At 42.5% G+C, this 13,026-nt stretch overlaps 1 protein-coding gene across 1 annotated transcript; it reads right to left on the reverse strand.

Annotated features, from left to right (window-relative positions):
- Positions 1–1,998: 1,998 nt before the first annotated feature.
- On the reverse strand, positions 1,999–12,601 carry PTHLH (parathyroid hormone like hormone). The gene is made up of 5 exons (XM_075341972.1): positions 12,496–12,601; positions 9,199–9,251; positions 8,597–8,715; positions 4,815–5,213; positions 1,999–2,539 (listed from the first exon to the last, which is right to left on the reverse strand). The coding sequence occupies exons 3-5, from the start codon at positions 8,695–8,697 to the stop codon at positions 2,530–2,532; spliced, it is 510 nt and encodes a 169-aa protein (XP_075198087.1). The 5' UTR covers positions 8,698–8,715; positions 9,199–9,251; positions 12,496–12,601; the 3' UTR covers positions 1,999–2,529.
- Between the last annotated feature and the right edge of the window lie 425 nt (positions 12,602–13,026).

Here is a 13,026-nt window from a genome sequence, read left to right on the forward strand (position 1 = left end):
GATCTTATCATGTATCTCTTTACAGGGAGCTCCCCCTAGTGGAGGCTGCAGACAGGATGTTATCATGTATCTCTGTATACAGGGAGCTCCCCCTAGTGGTGGCTGCAGACAGGATCTTATCATGTATCTCTGTATACAGGGAGCTCCCCCTAGTGGTGGCTGCAGACAGGATCTTATCATGTATCTCTGTATACAGGGAACTCCCCCTAGTGGTGGCTGCAGACAGGATCTTATCATGTATCTCTGTATACAGGGAGCTCCCCCTAGTGGTGGCTGCAGACAATATCTTGTCATGTATCTCTGTATACAGGGAGCTCCCCCTAGTGGTGGCTGCAGACAGGATCTTATCATGTATCTCTGTATACAGGGAGCCCCCCCAGTGGTGGCTGCAGACATGATCTTATCATGTATCTCTGTATACAGGGAGCTCCCCATAGTGGTGGCTGCAGACAGGATCTTATCATGTATCTCTGTATACAGAGAGCTCCCCCTAGTGGTGGCTGCAGAGAGGATCTTATCATGTATCTCTGTATACAGGGAGCTCCCCCTAGTGGTGGCTGCAGACAGGATCTTATCATGTATCTCTGTATACAGGGAGCTCCCCCTAGTGGTGGCTGCAGACAGGACCTTATCATGTGTCTCTGTATACAGGGAGCTCCCCCTAGTGGTGGCTGCAGACAGGATCTTATCATGTATCTCTGTATACAGGGAGCTCCCCCTAGTGGTGGCTGCAGACAGGATCTTATCAGGTATCTCTGTATACAGGGAGCTCCCCCTAGTGGTGGCTGCAGACAGAATTTTATGTATTTCTGTATGCAGGGAGATCTCCCTAGTGGTGACTGCAGAAATGATCTTATCATGTATCTCTGTATACAGGAAGCTCCCCCTAGTGGTGACTGCAGACAGGATCTTATCATGTATCTCTGTATACAGGGAGCTCCCCCTAGTGGTGGCTGCAGACAGGGTCTTATCATGTATCTCTGTATACAGGGAGCTCCCCCTAGTGGTGACTGCAGACAGGATCTTATCATGTATCTCTGTATACAGGGAGCTCCCCCTAGTGATGGCTACAGACAGAATCTTATCATGTATCTCTGTTATACAGGGAGCTCCCCCTAGTGGTGGCTGCCGACCGGATCTTATGTATCTCTGTATACAGGGAGTCCCCACGAATCTAGCGTTTATCATCTATCCAGAGGACAGACTCCCACCCATCTAGCATTTATTACCTTTCCCGAGGACAGACCCCCACCCATGTAGTACTTATTACCTATCCTGAGGACAGACCCCAATCCATCTAGCATTTATCACCTATTCTGAGGATAGACCCCAACTAGCATTTATCGCTTTTCCTGAGGGCAGACCCCAACTCATCTAGCATTTATCCCCTTTCCCGAGGACAGACACCCACCTATCTACCATTTATCACTTATCCTGAGGGCAGACCCCCACCCATCTACCATTTATCACCTATCCTGAGGGCAGACCCCCACCCATCTACCATTTATCACCTATCCCGAGGACAGACCGCCACACATCCAGTATGTAATGCCTATCCCGAGGACTGACCCCCACCCATCCAGTATGTAATGCCTATCCCGAGGACTGACCCCCACCCATCCAGTATGTAATGCCTATCCCGAGGACTGACCCCCACCCATCCAGTATGTAATGCCTATCCCGAGGACTGACCCCCACCCATCCAGTATGTAATGCCTATCCCGAGGACTGACCCCCACCCATCCAGTATGTAATGCCTATCCCGAGGACTGACCCCCACCCATCTAGCATGTATCACCTATCCTGAGGCCAGACCCCCACCCATCCAGCATTTATCCCCATCCATTCTAATCACAGTGATAATTCAGCGCTGTCTCTTTAAGTTTTGTCCGCTCTTCCTATAAACAGCGATGTCTTTTTCCTTTAATACCGAGTGTTTACGAGGCCGTGGGCTGTAAATTTGGCCCCAATTACCTGGGGTTCAAAACCAGACAGCGCTTTGCTTACTTTGGACACTGGATTTATTACACATTCTGTACAAATTCCACCAGTCGCCACATTTCATACATGCACAAAAGAGAAAAAATAAAATAAAATAATAATAATAATAATAATGTTCAATTCAATATCAAAAAATAAAATAAAAAAAACACGTAAGATCTTGGCGAGTTCTGGACGTAAAGTGCAACATGAAACGGGACGCCAGCAGCACGCGGAATAAAAAACGCAATAAATACAGAATTCAACCAATAAATAAGGGGAGGGGGCCGCGAGGGCGAGCGGCTGTGCAGTATTACAGACGGCGGGGGGGAAGGACAGCGCACGTGGGGGTCCGGGACGTCTCTGATCAATAGATATTTACAGGAAATAAATATATAACAAATGTGCATAAGTCCAGAAATTTTCTGTTTCCGCTGCACTCCCCGCTCTCTTTGATTTTTATTTTTCTTTATTTTTTTTTTTTATTTTTATTTATGTTTTGTTCTTTGTAATGTCTCTTCAATAGAAGTGGAAGCTCCAGTTGAATTTTCATTGCGTGCTGTGGAAAAAACAAACAAAGGGTTAAGTCACTTCTGACATATTTGTCAAAATGTAGTAAAAAAAACACAGCATAAAATAATAAAAAAAAGACATAGAGAAATGCAAAATAATAATATTAAAAAGAAAATAAAAAAATAATTTTTATATATATATCTATATATATATATATCTATATATATATCTATATATATATCTATATATATAGATATATATATATATATATATATATATATATATAAAACTAAATTTGTCTATTTTACTTTAATTACCATTTATCTTTCTAAGTAAAGATTAAAAAAAGAAGCAAACAAAATAAAATACATCTCTCTCTCTCTGTATATATATATAATTATAATTAATTTCTCTTCTTTGATAAAAAAAAAGCAAAAATAAATATACATCTACCGTATATATAACTAAAATAATTTATTTTACTTTAATTATTTGTCTTTCTAAGTAGAAATGAAAAAAGAGAAAAAAATAAAAAACATAAAAGTCTAAAATAAAAAAATATTACTTTATTTTACTCTAATTATTTTGGGGTTTTTTTAAGTAGAAAATATAAAAAATAATTAATATTTCTTTAATTATTTGTCTTTCTAAGTGGAAATTAAAAAAAGAAATAAAAATTATATATATATATATATATATATAATATATTAAATATACTGTATATAAACTATACTATTTTTTTATTTCTATAAAATTATAATTATATATATGTAATTATATATAAAAATACCGTATATTATTTATTTATATGAACTAATATATATATTTTTTTATTTTACTTTAATCTTAATGAAAGTAGAAATTAAAAATAGAGCAATAAAAAAATATTACAAAGAAAATGTATAAAAAAAACCCCTAAAATAATTAATTTATTTTACTTTAATTATTTGTTTTTCTTAGAAAAAATAAAAAAGGAGCAAAATTTAAAAATATGAAAAAGAAAGTATAAAAAAACCCCTAAAATAATTACTTTATTTATATTACTTTAATTATTTGTCTTTCTAAGTAGAAATTAATAAAGGAGCAAAAATAAAAATGATTAAAAATGAAAAAAGCTTTAAAAAAATATGTGTATATATATATATATATATATATATATATATATATATAAAATATATATAAATAATATATATATATATTAAAGTATATATAAATAATATATCTATAAAATATATATCTATTTATATTTATATATAAAAATATATTATAATATATATTTTATACATATATATCATATATGATATATATATATATATATATATATTTATATATATATATATATAAATGTAATATATATATATATATATTTATTTATATAATAAACAAAAATATTAATAAAAAATAATTTTGTATGTTGGACCAATCTTTTAGGACTATGGCCATGGTGTCTGCTGGTGCTAGTTTGACTTAATTTGTATTGAGGCTCTGAAAATTGAACAGATCCCTTTAAAAGTGATCCATTTATTAATTTTATTTTAATTATTTGTTTTTCTAGGTCTTATTTATTTTTGTACTTTTACTCTCCCCCCCCCCCAAAAAAAAACTGAGGGCAAAAAATTGAAAAAAAAATACACTGAAAAACTAAATGAAAAAAATCCAAAGTTTCCCATAATCCGTTCTAGTATTTGGTCACTTGAGGCCTCGGCAAAGATTTTCCTGCAATGAGAAACACAAGTGTATGTGCTCGGCCTAAGTAAAATAAACCGGAGTCATTTCCTGAGTGGAGTGGGAGGGCAGCAGAACATCTTCCATTATACGGAGATGTAAATTTGTTGTTGCCGACATATTTGGGGCCAGGATGGAATGTCTTGAAACTTTCTCCGCTCTCCCTAGAAACTGCATCTCCCAGTACTAAACTCAGTGGATAAATAACTGTATTAGTCGTGGGTTTCTTTTTTCGGAGGACGCCCAGTCCAGAATGCACTTAAATTTCACTGTCTTGCAGTAAAATTTGCAGTTTGCTTGGAAAGTCACAAAACGCGTTGGCCCACGCATCGGAGGGGAGAAGGGTGGAGGAAGATCGAGGACTCGGGCCTAAAAAAGATAACTCCTTGGAGTTATTATATTTCTATATACTCTTTATATGTCTTATATTTTCCATTTTATTTTAGTAGGGAATGTAAGCAAAGTCTTAAAGGAGTTGAAAAACATCATGGCTGCTCCCTTTCCAAAAACAGTCACAGAGGGGGCCCTTAACTTAGTACCACCCTGGAGGGTACTGAATATAAGTGTGCTAATTTTGTCCAATGCTTTGTACTGACCTGATACCCAGCTCTTCCCACCAAAGGTCCGATCCAGGCGGGTCCTGAAGACTTTCTAACGCCGACCGCTCTCTCCTTTTCCTCTTTTCTTGCTCCTTCCTCTTTCCAGGTTTTCCCTTCTTCTTCTTGCCGGGAATCTTAGGTGGAGGATCCTTGAAGGTCAGAGATTTGTGCGTCTCCTGAGTCAAGTGACTTGTGACTGCCTCCTCCTCACCCACCAAACGTAGGGTGTTGTAGTTCTTGACGCTGGGGATCGGGCGTGGCAATTCATCTGGCGCCGCTCGTATTTCTGCCGTGTTCACCCCTTCTATGAGGCTCTGTAGGAAGATTCTGCGGCGGAGATCTTGGAGGGATCTGCCTTTATCATGGAGAAGTTGATGTTCTGAGACAGCCCGCCGCCTAAGAAAGGGGAACGTGAAATGTCAATAGAAGATCCGGCAATCTAGTGAGGCATTACCTATAACTGGCAACTCATGGCTTCCTGCAGAGAATAAGGCGACCTAGTGAAGCATTACCTATAACTGGCAACTCATGGCTTCCTGCAGAGAATCAGGCGACCTAGTGAAACATTACCTATAACTGGCAACTCATGGCTTCCTGTAGAGGATCAGGCGACCTAGTGAAGCATTACCCATAACTGGCAACTCATGGCTTCCTGTAGAGAATCAGGCGACCTAGTGAAACATTACCTATAACTGGCAACTCATGGCTTCCTGCAGAGGTTCAGGTGACCTAGTGAGGCATTACCTATAACCGGCAACTCATGGCTTCCTACAGAGGTTCAGGTGACCTAGTGAGGCATTACCCATAACTCGCAACTGATGGCTGCCTGCAGAGGATCAGATGACCTAGTGAGGCGTTACCTATAACCGGCAACTCATGGCTTCCTGCAGAATTGCATAGCCTCATCAATACATATAGAAAACTTTTTTTGCACCGGTTCTCACCATTTTCCATATATCTGTATATAGCAACACTCATTCTTTACATTCAGACACAGAAGCCTGTCCTGACCGGGTCATGTGTCGTTTATAGTCAATTTCCCCTGTTCTGCACATCATAAAGATAACTATAGAGGAGGGATGTTAAAAATTAATGATTCCAGCTGAGATTAAAAAAAAAATGTGATAAATTGAAGGGCAAACTATATTAGAAAGGTGCAGAACTTTATACCATAATTAAAGGGGTTGTCTCGGAGACGCTGCGGCACGTTGGGCGGGAGAGTTGCCAAAGCAACCAACCGACGCCTCGGCAGTTATCGCACACGTGTCCTATTCCAATTAATCGGGCACGTGTATGATAAATGCCGGGTGTCGGCCGGTCGCTTTGGCGCTGAACAAAAAGAATAGTTGAGCCCTTTAAGTAATAGGAGTCGGAGTGATCAGAAGTTAGTGGTCTACAGTAAATCTAGCAACAGCTCATGGAGTCGGAGGTCCGGATGTCGGGGCTTTGTGGGATGAGCTGAAGCATTTTCACATCTGACGAGCTGCAACTACCGAGAGTGGCAGCGTCCTACCTAAGAGCACCTCGCTATGTGAGCCCCATACAACCCAGCAGACATTAAGCTAAGGGGGGCCTTGCTGAGCATTTCCCATTACAGCAGCTTCTCCATCAACAGGGAGCTACAAGTCAGCCCATTAACTAGAGAGGGGCCACATCCCTAAACACACGGGTGACCGAGGAAAGAAAACATGAAGAGATGTGCCGTAAGGAGGTGGAATGGCGTGATTGTAAAGTAACGATATGCCTCCAATTCACGAAGAGATATCGGTCAGATGGCCACGCTATAGCCATCCTACGGCCGGTTGGCCAAGCTTCAGCCATACTACGGCCGGTTGGCCACGCTATAGCCATCCTACGGCTGCTTGGCCACGCTATAGCCATCCTACGGCCGGTTGGCCAAGCTGCAGCCATCCTACGGCCGGTTGGCCACGCTATAGCCATCCTATGGCTGCTTGGCCATGCTATAGCCATCCTACAGCCGGTAGACCAAGCTATAGCCATCCTACGGCCGGTTGGCCACGCTATAGCCATCCTACGGCCGATTGGCCACGCTATAGCCATCCTATGGCCAGTTGACCAAGCTATAGCCATCCTACGGCCAGTTGGCCAAGCTATAGCCATACTACGGCTGGTTGGCCAAGCTATAGCCATCCTACGAGTGTCTCTGCTATAGATGTTGTAGGATGGCAGAGCTAAAGTAAATGACCCTTATAACCCAAGTCCCCTAAGTGTCCAAAAAGGAAAACATGAGGATATTTCTTATTGTTTACAAAACCAGAAACCTTGGACGTCAGCTCTGCGTGGCAAGTAATATGCGGTAGCTTTTGCATGAATATTTAAGGCGGGTATGCGAAGTCTTTAAATAACCGCACATTGGCAATATCCAAACTGATCGGGTCGACTGCAATTCTACAAAAACAGAAAGATCGCTAATGCCATAAACATAGAACATCATTGTTCCCGGCAACACATTGTCTTGAATAATTTTTAAGCCGATCTAAAAATTATCATGTCCAATAAATTTGCATTTTTTTTCTGTTTGAAATGTGCTGATAAACAGGAATGATTTCTAATACCATGAGCATAGAATATCATTGTTCCCGGCAGCACATTGTCATGGATAATTTTTAAGCTAGCCTAAAAATGATCGAATCCAATGAAAAATATTTTTTTCTGTTTGAGATGTACCGATAATCAAGAATGATTGGTAATACCATGAACATAGAACATCATTGTTCCCGGCAGCACATTGTCATGGATAATTTTTAAGCCGGCCTAAAAATTATCGCATCCAATGAAAAATATTTTTTTCTGTTTGAGATGTGCCAATAAACAGGAATGATTGGTAATACCAGAAACATAGAATATCATTGTTCCCGGCAGAACATTGTCATGGATAATTTTTAAGCCGGCCTAAAAATTATCGCATCCAATGACTAGGTATTTTTTCTGTCTGAGATGTACCGATAATCAAGAATGATTGGTAATACCATGAACATAGAATATCATTGTTCACGACAGCAGTTTGTCTTGAATAATTTTTAAGCCGGTCTAAAAATTATCGCATCTAATGAATGAACATAGATGTGCCGATAATCAGGAACAAGCGTGCCTCTTCCCGAATATTAGCCCATGTATATTGGACTTGGCACTACTGCGATGTATGGTTAACAATTAGGTTTTTTGCCTTCTTGGATCTTTGCTGCACCTCTTATTCTCCCTTTTTTTGTTTTGTTTTTGGGGCACTGCTCGGTTTCATTCCCTTCGCTTCCTCTCTTCTAACACAATCCAGCATTTATCTGAGCGCTTTGCCCGGAGGGTTTCGCTCCCGTGCAGATATAATTACTCGCTCCCTATAAAAGTTACATGTGCTCACTTGATTCGGATCCGTCTCGCAGGATTAATCCCTTTCTCTGGGTGTCAGCGTGATTTTGCCTGAAGGCTGCGTTTGATACTAATGTGTGAGCAGATACATACACGTGTCCATAATAATATGTGTCCCGTAATAAAACATGTTTACATATATATATAAAAAAAAAGAATAAGGCTGCGACCCGGATGACCTCATCATTTTAAGATCTCTGCTGTCTGTCACTGAATGTTATGACTGACGTTAACCTATCCGCATTACATAAAGAGGTTTCATGCCGTCCATTGAATCACCGGGCGACTATGCGGATTGAATTGAGTGATCCGTGTAACTTTCGCATGCACACATACGTATACGGTATATATACACATACACTGCGGGGTTAATGAGGACAGAGCCAGTCGCTTACACTCTGCCGTTGATCCCTTGCGTCGGTCTCGCGTGAGCGGGGAAGGAACAGCTTAAGATGAAGACCGCCAAACTGCAATGTGGAAGGAGGCTCCGCAACATCCTGAGTATAACCGAGACCTGGGAAGAAGAGACACCCAATCAGTGCCTGAGGTCCACGTCAAGCACCCGCCCGAGTGCCAACCAGACAAGCTGGCACATCAAAAAAACCACATCACAGGCGAAACATTATAGAGGTACTAAGAAAGCAAAAAAAAAGTGGCAGCAATGCACACAACAGTCCTAATCTCTTAATGGAAACCCGAGACCTCCCAGACTGAAAAAGGTCCGCGACCCAAGACGTCTGTCTGCTGATAAATAGGGGCAATTATGCAACTACATAATGGTTTATACTATAAAAGTAGATCACAACCATGATCTGGATCCCAGTAGATTCCAATAGAACTGTCTCGCTATGGGATCGGTGACATAAGTGACCGTGCAGGGACACTTCTTATCACTCAGCCCATTTAAAGTAAGCCTGAACTAGCTGATAACAGAGAGCAAAAGATGTCAGTACATGCACAAGTCAAGGGACACATAGCCACTACGTACACGTCTTACCTGCTGAATATTTCCAGCACTTCCTATCTATGGGATGAATAAATAGATAGAACCTGAAAACAAAGAGAAGATGATATTAATATAATCGGTATATAATAAATTTTACGTAGATCGTATACACCGCGTATCCTCGACTAATGCAGATATTTTGACAGTTTGCAGCAGATTTTGATCACTTTATGGCCGATGCTTTCCTTCCATGGTCTGATTTATTGCCCATAGGGGGCGCCCTTGTAGCACGTTTTTCTTCCAACTGGGCAGAGACAAAGAGAGCTTCATTCTTGTGCTCTACTGTGCTGGAAGCTTCTCCGATGTCTTTATATACTGGGACACATTGGACCTAAACCATCATTGGACCCCCATCAATCCCATCCAGATAACCCCATCCGGTCACGTCGCCCCATGACACAGTATAGGATCGCTCAGCAAAGTCCCAACGTCTTACGACTTCTCAATCCCAATGTTTAATATTTACCCTAAAAGTGTCGCTGTCCCCATCAGATGACACGGAACAAATATAAACCAACCCCAATCACTACAACTCTCATCCTCCTCAGCCTAAACTATGTGAGGAAGCTCGAAAAATTGTGGTAGTGCTCCTCGGGGCTTTGGACTTGTGGGGGAGTAGAGTGAAATATTTCTATAATCTCTGCATGAAAAACAATGATTATTTTAGCTCGGAAAACTCGTGGGTTTTGGATGCTGACTACATATGGAACGGGATCAGACTGAGGTTTGTGCGCGTTCCACGGGGAGGTGAGAGGGGGCAGACGGCTCAAATTCTGACCCCAAATACACTACAGGAAGAACCGCGGCACCTGAGAGCCGACTGGGTGACAGCAGAAGAGATGGAAAGTGACAATCCAGGGGAAACAACTGATAAATGGATAATAAAGGGAAAAAAAGAAAAGAGAGAAAAAAAAGATAGAAAGAAGGCAAGAAAGAGAAAAAGAAAGAAATAAGGAAATAAAGAAAAAGAAAGAAAGAAAGAAAGATAGAGAGAGAAAAAAAGAAAGAGAAAAGAAAGAGAAAAGGAAAGAAAGAGAGAACGAGAGCAAAAAAAGAGAAAAAGAAAGAAAGAGAAAGAACGAAAGATTAAGAGAGAGCGAAAGACAAAAGAGAAACAGAAATAGAGAAAAAAAGGAAGAGAAAAGGAACAAAAGAGAAAAGGAAAGAAAGAGAACGAGAGCAAAAAAAGAAAAAAAAGAGAAAAGGAACGAAAGAGAAAAGGAAAGAAAGAGAACGAGAGCAAAAAAAGAAAAAAAGAGGAAAAAAAAGGAAGAGAAAAGGAACGAAAGAGAGAGAGAGCAAAAGAAAGCAAAAAAGAAAGAAAAAATGAACGAACGAATGAAAGAAAGAATGAAACAAGAAAAAAAGAGAAAATAATGCAAAAAAACAAGAAAAAACAAATAGATAAATAAAAATAGTGTATAATCTAAATATTCCCGGCTGTCTCACCTGTCCACATTCACCTTCTCCCTTCTACTGCTGCTATCATAATACACTTATTACTGCAACACATGAGCACTCTCCATAAATGACACTACAATTTTGATAACATTTTTGTATTTACTCTTCTACAGTATTACCCCAGCTGCAAGGCTGGTTCTTCTCCACAGCGCCCCCTATCTGCAGAGGTCATTTATATCACTATTCACCCCTGCTGCAGGGATAGCTTTTCTCCACTCCTCCTCTTGGCTGCAGAAGTAACTTATCTCCACTACTCCCCCAGGTGCAGGGGTAGCTGTCATCCACTACACCCCCTATCTGTAAGCGAAGTTCTCTTCCATTGCTCCCCCCAGGTGCAGGAGTAGCTATTCTCCACTGCTCCCCCTAGCTGTAAGGGTAGATCTCTTCTACTCCAGGTGCAGGGGTAGCTCTCTTAGACTACTTTCCCCAGGTGCAGGGGTAGCCCTCTTCCACTTCCTCCCCAGGTGCAGGGGTAGTTCTCTTACACCACACCCCCGAGGTGCAGGGGTAGCTCTCTTCCACTGCTCCCCCCAGGTGCAGGGTAGCTCTCTTTCATTTCTCCCCCAGGTGCAGGAGTAGCTATCCTCCACTGCTCCCCCTAGCTGTAGGGGTATCTCTCTTCCACTGCTCCCCCCAGGTGCAGGGGTAACTCTCTTCTATTACTCCCCCCAGGTGCAGGAGTAGCTCTCTTCTACTACTCCCCCCAGGTGCAGGGGTAACTCTCTTCTACTACTCCCCCCAGGTGCAGGGGTAACTCTCTTCTATTACTCCCCCCAGGTGCAGGGGTAACTCTCTTCTACTACTCCCCCCAGGTGCAGGGGTAACTCTCTTCTATTACTCCCCCCAGGTGCAGGGGTAACTCTCTTCTATTACTCCCCCCAGGTGCAGGGGTATCTCTCTTCTATTACTACCCCCAGGTGCAGGAGTAGCTCTCTTCTACTACTCCCCCCAGGTGCAGGGGTATCTCTCTTCTACTACTCCCCCCAGGTGCAGGTTTAGCTCTCTTCTACTACTCCCCCCAGGTGCAGGGGTAACTCTCTTCTACTACTCCCCCCAGGTGCAGGGGTAACTCTCTTCTATTACTCCCCCCCAGGTGCAGGGGTATCTCTCTTCTACTACTCCCCCCAGGTGCAGGGGTATCTCTCTTCTATTACTACCCCCAGGTGCAGGGGTATCTCTCTTCTATTACTACCCCCAGGTGCAGGGGTAGCTCTCTTTCACTGCTCCCCCAGGTGCAGGGGTAACTCTCTTCTATTACTACCCCCAGGTGCAGGGGTATCTCTCTTCTATTACTCCCCCCAGGTGCAGGGGTATCTCTCTTCTATTACTCCCCCCAGGTGCAGGGGTATCTCTCTTCTATTACTCCCCCCAGGTGCAGGGGTATCTCTCTTCTATTACTCCCCCCAGGTGCAGGGGTATCTCTCTTCTACTACTCCCCCCAGGTGCAGGGGTATCTCTCTTCTATTACTACCCCCAGGTGCAGGGGTAGCTCTCTTCTATTACTACCCCCAGGTGCAGGGGTATCTCTCTTCTATTACTCCCCCCAGGTGCAGGGGTATCTCTCTTCTATTACTCCCCCCAGGTGCAGGGGTATCTCTCTTCTATTACTCCCCCCAGGTGCAGGGGTATCTATCTTCTACTACTCCCCCCAGGTGCAGGGGTATCTCTCTTCTATTACTACCCCCAGGTGCAGGGGTAGCTCTCTTTCACTGCTCCCCCCAGGTGCAGGGGTAGGTCTCCAGTGCTCCCCCTAGCTGTAAGGGTAGCTCTTCTCTAATAGTGCTGTCTACATGAAGTTGACCCCCAGGGTAAAGACTTTGCACTTACTTCTGCGCCTCTCTGCTCTTCTTGGTGCTTTCGCTCCTGTGTGTAGTAATCCCAGTACTGATGTGATGTAGCAGAGCAGGACTCCAGGAAGGAGCTGTGTCCTTTGGCTGTGTATGAGGGGAACTGGATTCCTTCTCAGTGAGCTCTTAATAAAGACAAAACTGTGACATCATAAGCCACATTCCCCTTTTCGAGCTAAACAGTCATGTTTGGTTCATTGATGTTGGGACATGTGACCTACCACCCCTTTTAGCACTGCTTACATACTGTATGGAGCAGGAGGAGTGTGCGAGAGCCTCACCTGTCACTTTTACACCCTCCTTGGTAACTGTCTCATTTAGGTGGGTCTTCTCTAGAGGGAGAGGTTTTTTTTACCACCAGCCCTGCCTCCGCAGCCTTCCTCTACAGCACCACAAGTACTTTGCAGAACTTCCCACAAACTTGCTGCCTGTGGCAGATGGGTGGTCACGCTGCAAAGTGGCTGGGGATAGAACACAACCACAAGCGTGTGTTCTTAAGACCAACAATATA

Source organism: Anomaloglossus baeobatrachus, chromosome 4 (genome assembly GCF_048569485.1).
Source record: "Anomaloglossus baeobatrachus isolate aAnoBae1 chromosome 4, aAnoBae1.hap1, whole genome shotgun sequence".
Taxonomy (NCBI): domain Eukaryota; kingdom Metazoa; phylum Chordata; class Amphibia; order Anura; family Aromobatidae; genus Anomaloglossus; species Anomaloglossus baeobatrachus.

Coding starts and splice junctions, on each gene's coding strand:
- PTHLH (XM_075341972.1), bottom strand. CDS start 8,697: ATGTTGCGGAGCCTCCTTCCACATTGCAGTTTGGCGGTCTTCATCTTA. Junction 5,214..8,596: donor CAAGGGATCAACGGCAGAGT/GTAAGCGACTGG, acceptor CCCCTTTCTTAG/GCGGCGGGCTGTCTCAGAAC.